Source organism: Pseudorasbora parva, chromosome 6 (genome assembly GCF_024679245.1).
Source record: "Pseudorasbora parva isolate DD20220531a chromosome 6, ASM2467924v1, whole genome shotgun sequence".
Classification (NCBI taxonomy): Eukaryota; Metazoa; Chordata; class Actinopteri; order Cypriniformes; family Gobionidae; genus Pseudorasbora; species Pseudorasbora parva.
The window spans coordinates 4,083,268-4,092,482 of NC_090177.1; the positions used below are offsets into that span (position 1 = coordinate 4,083,268).

The 9,215-nt window shown below is 39.5% G+C and overlaps 1 protein-coding gene across 1 annotated transcript in view; it reads right to left on the bottom strand.

Moving 5' to 3' along the window:
* Positions 1–9,215, bottom strand: part of camta2 (calmodulin binding transcription activator 2) — a 75,515-nt gene that overhangs the window by 35,649 nt on the left and 30,651 nt on the right. Inside the window, 1 exon segment of the mRNA XM_067445326.1 lies at positions 6,903–7,037. Coding sequence (XP_067301427.1) covers positions 6,903–7,037 — 135 coding nt within the window.

Sequence of the window (9,215 nt, forward strand, 5' to 3'; positions counted from 1 at the left end):
AACTGAATTTTACAACATGAACACTGTTATTTTCTGTTTATTACTGTAAAGCTGCTTGGAAACAGGAACTTTATTACATTAAACCGCAAAAAAAAGGATAAAGCTTTGGACGATAAACAGAACGACATGAAGGAAAATCAGCGAAAGAACAGAAAATGATTTATGGTTTATGATTCACAACTAATTCTAATATTTACTTTTACAGACACAACAGACGTGAGAGTGTGTTTGTGTGTGTGTATGTGCGTGTGTGTGTGTGTGTGTGTGTGTGTGTGTGTGTGTGTGTGTGCGCGCGCGTGTGTGTGTGTTTAGTGCTTGATTTACAGTGTGTGTGTGTGAATGTGTTGACAGCTCAGCTTTTAGACACACACACACACACACACACAGACTTTCAAACACACACTCCTTCCTACCTACACCATCCCTGCTTCTCTGCGCCATCGCTCAGACGATCAAATAAAAACGGCGAATCGGAAAAAAGCACAACTCCATGTCTCGCTCTCTTCACCTGTCTCACTCTCTCTCAATCAGGAGTGAGACATGTTAGAAAGATGATTTGAAGTATAAAAAAAATACAGTTAATAATACATAGACATACGATCAGAGAAGTACCACACGCTCAGATCACATGAGAGAGAGAGACAGAGAGAGAGAGAAAGATGACGGAAAAGTCAGGAAAAGCAAAGTATTCCACAAGGAGGAGAGGAAAAACTGCAAAAGTGCAATCCGGCTGGATCCACACGGACGTCCGTCCTCAAGCGGGGAAAGTCCCAAATGATCCGAGAGAGAGAGACAGAGCTGAGCTTAAATTACTGAGGCGGAGAGAGAGACAGACAGACAGACAGACAGACACGCAGCTCTCCTCGTACACATGGATTTAAATAGGCTTTCACTGAGGGGCAGAAATAGAAACCGGCTGATATTCACACGGACACACAACAACTAGTTTAACCGCTGGAATATGAAAACACAAATAACCAGACTAACGATTCTCTCATATTATTACACGGCTCTGTGAAATACTTGCTTCTGATTGGTCAATCACACATTCCAGCGGTACATTATTTCCAGGTAACACCCGCTCATCCGGGTACTGCGAGTTATCTTGACCGGTTCTACTTCTGTGCTTAACACTGGCGCCATCTTGTGGCTTAAACAGCCGTGGGTTACAATGGAAGACTTCAAGGCGGGTTTCCTGTATAACGTTTTTAATATGGATATTTTTCTTACACAAACACATCGATTGGAATCAGAAGGCTCTGTTAACCCATCGGAGTCGTGTGGAGCACGTTATTTGACGGACTGCTGCATTTTTTATGGACTTCAAACACAACTACTGCTGGGATTAACGTTAGCCTGGACTTTTTAAATATAACTCTGATTGTATTTGTCTGACAGAAGAATGTCATAAACACCTATAATGACCTGAGGGTGAGTAAATCATAGGCTTGGTTTCATTTTTGGCTGAACTAACCCTTTCAGCATTCATTCTCAACATTTAGCAGCAATAGATAACGGCTTAAAGCAGGTTGGAACTGTTTTTCTTCGCGGAAGCTTTGCGGAAGAGCTAATCAAATATTTAATCTCAAGACAATATTTAGTGTCTAATTTATTTGAGACTAGTAGCCGTGTAATAAGCGGGATAATGTCCCCCCAGCCGGTTGTTATCGCAGAATAAACCCCTTCAGAGTGACGCTCCGCTTCGCGTCGGGGTCCTGATCACTCTGTCGGGGTTTATTCTGCAATAACAACCGGCTGGGTGGACATTATCCCTTACTTATCATATTCTCTCATATTCCCTCATCTTCTCATTCTCATATTCACACGACACGGACACACAACTAGTTTAACCGCTGGAATATGAAAACACAAAAAACCAGACTAACGCTTCAACAGGATCTGTGACTCGACTCCATTCAGCAGCTGACTCTAAACACTGATCCGCGTCAGACATTTACTGACTAATGTTCATGCACTGTAAACTATTACTGTACTGCAAAAATCAGTGTTCTTCCTCAGTATTTCCATCTCGTTTTCCAGTTAAAAAAAAAAATCTAAATTAGGGCTGTTAAATGATTAATCACGATTAATCGTTTGTGTTTACATAATATATGTGTGTGTGGGGGGTTGTGTATATTATTATGTATTTGAACGATATTCTGTTTTAACATCGGCATCGCGATGTGTGTGTGTGCGATAGTCACATCGCCTGAACATGCGATGTGAAGGGTCGTAGCCCATGGTGTATTAAGAGAGCGGTAACACACAGTAAACACGAGTGTGTTGCTGGAGTGACATGCACGTTCCGCGTGCCTGCACAGTGATTGGTTCGCTGTGCCGCTGCTCACCGCTCACGGCCAATCATTCACTGCTAAAATGCACGACGAAGAGTATCCGAAGAGGAAAAAAAGGTTCGTACCAGAAATCATCTTTTTGGGACTATTTCGGCTACATAAAGGAGGATGTTGAACAAAAAGAGGTACTTTGCATGGAGTGTCTTGTGGCAACAAAACAAGATAACACCACCAATTTGTCTGATCACTTAAAACGGCACCACAAAGCTCTTTACGACGAATACAAAGCAGGGCTCGACATTAACGCTTGTCCGGGACATGTGGGTGTTTTGAAGGGACAAGTGAAAGAGAATTTTACTTGCCTGCCTGACTGACAAGAGCCGGATTAAAACCAAAAATAACTAGCGAATCACCAAAAGGCAAGAATGTTTGTGCATTCATTTAGTGTAAGTGGCGATCGATAGTGGATAATGAACTGATGATAATAAGGTCACGCTGTTGACGCTCGTGCAGCCTCTCGAGGATAAATCACAACACTAGAGCGTTTTCCTGAAGACCATCACGACTGAAAATGACGCTGATTTCATATGACAGCTCCATAAACAATTAACATTCACTTAAAGTCACTTACATTTTAGATGCAATATTTAGTGTTTTTGTTCTATTTCAGCACTGATGATCGTTCACAGCAGACCCGTAACACGTCTCACTCATAGCAACAAGTGTGAACGATTCAGTGTTTGAATGAATCGTTTGAATGAACGACTCAGTGACTCACTCATTAAGACGGTCACCTGCTGCCACCTACTGGAGGTTTAGTTTCATGTTTAAACATACTTTCCAACTTTTCTTTTTGTCACTTGTAATGAAGCTTGCTTTTTACTGAAATTATTAATATCATGGAATGGTAATTATTGACTTTAGCCTGGATTGATGGCTCTCAATATCGCAATATATATCGTTGGGGAAAAAAATATCGCAATGTAATTTTTTTCCAATATCGTGCAGCCCTAATTTGAACACACACGTACATGCACAGTGGGGCAAAAAAGTATTTAGTCAGCCATAGGCATGTGCCGATATCAATTTTTCATGTTGCGATTAATTGATGAAGTTTTATCACGATATACGATATTATCACGATATTGAAATAAGTTGCAAAAAAAGTGTTGTCATAGCATAACAGCTTTAAGAACTATTTTTGTAAGAACAAAAATAACTGAATGTTTAAATACAATAATGCACCAAAAATATATACAGCTCTGGAAAAAAAATTAAGAGACCCCTCATTGAGAAATCAATGTTAAGAGGTCTCTTGATATTTTTCAGAGCTGTAAAAGTACAATTTTCAAACAGATTAAAGTGCAAAAGAATTAGGCTATAAAGAACAACAGGTAGGCTTACACATTACAATATGTCTCATTATTTAATGCATTCACTAAGATTGAGCAATAGCTACATTTGGTACAGAAAGTATAATGTTTTTGGTAATGTTATAAGAAATACTGATCATTGTTAGTTTTATCTTAGGTCCATTAAAAAAGTTATTTTGATTTTAATGTTATTAAACAGTAACTAAGAAATTAACATTACTTAGAATGATTAATTCTTTATAAGTATTTTTCATTGTCAGTTTGGTAATAATGAATTAACATGTTAACTAATGAAGTCTTATGTCTCAAAGTTTTACTGAACAATAACAAATAATCAGAACAGTTCTAATCATTAGGGCATGTTGTAGTCCAGATTAAAACATAAAAATGTTTACGTTTGAAAATAAATAGCCTATTAAGTCTTTAAGTATTAAGTATTTGGTGCTGTGATGAACAACATTGAGATTACACAAAACGAATGGCTGTTTTAAAAACTACACGTTTTTTGTTTGTTTGCTGGTTTCCGGGGTAACGGCTGCGTTCTGCAGTTCATCAGCGCCCTCTGCTGTCACTGAGCGGCACTTCAGCAGCGCGTCTCCTTCACCGGTTCATCAGCGCCCTCTGCTGTCACTGAGCGGCACTTCAGCAGCGCGTCTCCTTCACCGGTTCATCAGCGCCCTCTGCTGTCACTGAGCGGCACTTCAGCAGCGCGTCTCCTTCACTGGTTCATCAGCGCCCTCTGCTGTCACTGAGCGGCACTTCAGCAGCGCGTCTCCTTCACCGGTTCATCAGCGCCCTCTGCTGTCACTGAGCGGCACTTCAGCATCGCGTCTCCTTCACTCGTTCATGTGCTTCTCATTTACAGCTGAGCGCTTCCCTTTGACGCAGAATACAGCAGTGTTGAGCATTTATACGGTTGATGGGCAAAGTATTCTCGAGTGCATTATAAAAAAATAATAAATTGTTAATAAATTATTATTTACGATATTTTAAAGTGCCCACGATAACAATATCGTGCATATTCATTATCGTGATAAATCGCATTATCGAAAATCGGCACACGTCTAGTCAGCCACCAATTGTGCAAATTCTCCTTCTTAAAAAGGTGAGAGAGGCCTCAAAAAAGACTTCAACTATGAGAGACAGAATAAGAAGAAAAATTATAATAATAATAATAATGCATTTTATTTAATGGTGCCTTTCATGACACCCAAGGTCACCTCACAATAAAAATACAGACCACTACACAAAACACACAACAAACACTCGGCATATACAGAAAAGTGCAGTCAAGACTCAATAAAACACATTATAAAAAAGCCTGTATAAAAAGATAAGTCTTAAGATGCATTTTTTGACGAGTTATTATTATTTTTATTATTATTAATATTACTATTATTTAGGGGTGACCCCTAATAGTGGAAGATTCGATGCATCGATATGCCGGACCGGATTCGACCACTGATCTCATGGTCGAATCTTCGTGGGTGTTATGAAATGAGGATCATAGCATTTTGGCAATATGGGGGTGCTCAATATTAGTGTTATAAAGATGTGTCGCGGGACTCGGCGCCGAGCGATCGTCCCTTTAAGGGCACTGAGCTTCGCACCGGACGCGCCGCTCCTTTAAAATTTGAACCCGTATACAACAACGCCGGCATTCAACGCCTGTCTGCGGCGATTAAATGTATATTTCCCTCAAATCGTGAATGTACTTACTGATTTCACCCTGTGCTACAAGATACACTCATCGTGCAGCTCTTCTGTGAGAAGTCGATTCAAAATTGAGCTCGCGGGTATATAATGTTCACGTCAGCCTGGTGTGAGATCCTGAGACACGGCACTGAGCTTCAGTCCGGTGTGCGACCCCCTTTAGGCACAATCGGCTTAAGAACGGGCATATATACGCACTCAAAGTGTTCTTTTCCTCTCTAGGCAGCATTGTTTTTAGGTTTATTTATCAAAATGTTCTTTTATATATTTGTGTGATGTTCTGTGTTTCGATCGCGGCTTTTAAATGTTATGAGAGAACGGTTACGAATGTGTAGTGTAGCCTAGTTTTGATCACTTTATTAAAAGTGGTGGCTGTGTGCCGTGTGTAAAGTAAAATAAAAACAGTCTTAGCCTCCTGCTGACTAGTGTCCTGCCCTTCCCAATCCATTCATACCGTTTATTTTTTCCGGTCTATGGTTTACACACACATAGATGATTCGACTATCGGTCGACCATAGAGAGAATCGAAAATTCTGATTCAAATTTGTAAATCCTTAGTCGGGGACAGCCCTACTATTATTATTATTGTTATTATTATTATTATTATTATTATTATTATTATTATTATTATTATTATTATTATTATTATTATTATTATTATTTTTATTATTTTTATTATTATTATTAAGAAGAAGAAACAAATCCAGAAAATTACATTTATTTGCAAATTATGGTGGAAAATAAGTATTTGGTCAATAACAAAAGTAAATCTCAATACTTTGTTAAATACTCTTTGTTAGCAATGACAGAGGCAAAACGTTTTCTGTAAGTCGCCACAGGGTTTTTCCACACTGCTGCTGGTAGTTTGGCCCATTCCTTCCTCACATCTCCTCTAGAGCAGTGATGTTTTGGGGCTGATTCTGGGCAACACAGATTATCAAAAAAACGGTATGTGGTTTGAGATCTGGAGACTGGCTAGGCAACTCCAGGACCTTAAAATGAAGTGGATGTGTGTGCATGTGAGTGAGTGTGTATGTGAGGGAGTGTGTGTGTGTGTGTGAGTGTGTATGTGTGTGTGTGAGAGTGTGCGTCTGAGTGAGTGAGTGAGTGTGTGTGTGTGTGTGTGTGTGTGTGTGTGTGTGTGTGTGTGTGTGTGTGTGTGTGTGTGTGTGTGTGTGTGTGTGTGTGTGTGTGTGTGTGTGTGTGTGTGTGTGCGTGAGAGTGTGTGAGTGAGTAAATGCTGTGTGCGCTTGAGAGTGTGAGTGTGCTTGGGAGTGTGTGTGAGAGAGAGAGAGAGAGAGAGACAAAGAGACAAAGAGAGAGAGAGATAGAGAGTGTGTGTGTGTGTGTGTGTGTGTGTGTGTGTGTGTGTGTGTGTGTGTGTGTGTGTGTGTGTGTGTGTGTGTGTGTGTGTGTGTGTGTGTGTGTGTGTGTGATTGTGAGTGAGTGAGTGAGTGCGCGCATGAGTGTGTGTGTGTGTGTGTGTGTGTGTGTGTGTGTGTGTGTGTGTGTGTGTACTCACCATCCAGTGATAACCAGTCCAGCTGTGAGCTTGGTAAGGACGAGGCGTTGCGAGCACGATACTCAAACAGCACAGATGAGGAGACGGCACTGGAGTCCATCAACACGTGCAGAGCAACAAGACCTGCTTCATGAGCTACACACACACACACACACACACACACACGCAGGAAACTGTAAATCTGTATGTATGCCGCTCATTTTCACCCTAGTTTCAGCATTTAACCTGTTAACTGTCTACTCTCTTTTGAGACTCTAAAGCAAACATACTGAACGAAACATGTTTTATTGTATAGTATACACAATATATATTTTACCAAATATATATAATCGCTATAAAATCAAAGCCATATGTCTAAACGAATAGTTTATATTAAAAACTGAGCCACTGAAATTTTAACTAGTGGACAAAGCATTTCCGTTAAGTTTAACTTGATGTACTGAAATAACTAAAACTGGAATAAAAAGAATAAAAACGACATAGATACTGTACTTAAAAAACATATATATATATAAACAATAAAAGTACTTCATGTAACTAATATTTAAATGAAAACCTAAAAGATCAAAATAAAAACTGAAACGGCATGATTTGTGTTTGTTTGCTGTCTGGTCACAGGAAGATGTAGATGTTTACAGATGTATGTGTGTGCGTGTGTGCGTGGGCATGTTTTTGTGACATATGAGGACACAAATGTGTATAATGCCATGGGTATGACACAGGTATTACAGGAGAGGGTGAAATATGAGGACATTACCCATGGCCCCACTTTTCAAAAGGCTTATAAATCACACAGGAGGAGTTTTTATGAGAAAGTAAAAATGCAGAATGTTTCCTGTGATGGGTAGGTTTAGGGGTGTGTGTGTGTGTGTGTGTGTGTGTGTGTGTGTGTGTGTGTGTGTGTGTGTGTGTGTGTGTGTGTGTGTGTGTGTGTGTGTGTGTGTGTGTGTGTGTGTGTGTGTGTGTGTGTGTGTGTGTGTGACAAGCCTGCAGTCTCCCTCTCATTTACTGAAGCTTTCGCGCCTCGATCGCCCCCCGGTGTCCGGTCCCAGTATAGCCGCCCCTCTGTGTTTCCTAATGGACGCGAGGCAAACTAAATAATAAAATTACACTTCAAAATTTTTTCCCCAAAGTTAGTTTATGTCACTGAAGGCAGTTATCATCATGATGATTTCATTTCAAGTGTTCGTTTTAAAAAAGTTTAGTTTTAGTTAGTTATCTGATTAGGGCTGTACTAGAATAATCGAATATTCGAATATTCGTTCGCTGAGGTGGCATTCGATTTTCAGTTTTGAGATTCGAATATTCGGTTTTTTTTTTTTCAACACGTGACTTCCGTCACGGACTCATTCTCAATCATGCTTGAAATAATAATAATAAATTAAAAAAAAAAACCCGCAACATGCTTTCAATAAAAGCATCACGCATTTTAAAGATTTAAATTAACAAAAAGTCAGAATAAGACAAAATAAATCCCTTATATAGAATAAAACTAATTGTAATAGATATTACATTTTGTGTCATTTTAAAAACAATTCATTTATTCTTATTCAACTGTTTATAAGCATGCTACCGTGTTTTTTATTTATTACAGTTCGTTGAAATCACTGTGTGTTAATAATTTAATTTCTGTTTTGGGATTCATTTGTTTTAAAGAAAGGTTCGTTATTAATACCTTATTAAAGTTCTTGCTCTCAACAGACTTTGTGTTTTGTACCACTTGTGCACTGTCCGTTTTCGGAGCATAAACCTGCCCGTGTTATGCGTACCGGAAACTGTTCTATTTAAAAGATTATTAAATGTTTATTAATCTTTAAAGAATGTGTGCCACCTGATCATATTGCACCAAATGCAACACTGCACTCCACCGGGTCTGCCGCAACACATTTACGATGCCGAAGAGTGAAACGTGAAGTCGTGAAAGATGATACAAATGCAAACCGACACTATTATTATATATTTAGCCCCACCCACCGAAGCTTCGAATATTCGATATTGATTGCCACCTAAGCTTCGAAGCTCAAAAAATGGCATTCGAAACAGCCCTATATCTGATGCTATAAAAACGGGGTGTGTGACGTCATGATTGAATGCTGAGACTGATGTCTTCTCTGAGTGAAGTTGTCACTGAGGCACTAACTGACTTTTTACGGGATTTTCGGGAGCAGTTTGGAGCTTTAGCTTTAATTTCTACATTTCCATAACTGTTCATTTCACACCAACATAATTAATTGTTCTGCATCTGCGAGAGTGTGGGCTTTTGATATCGCAGCTGTACTTCCTGCTCTACTTCCTGCGCTTTACTGCGCAACT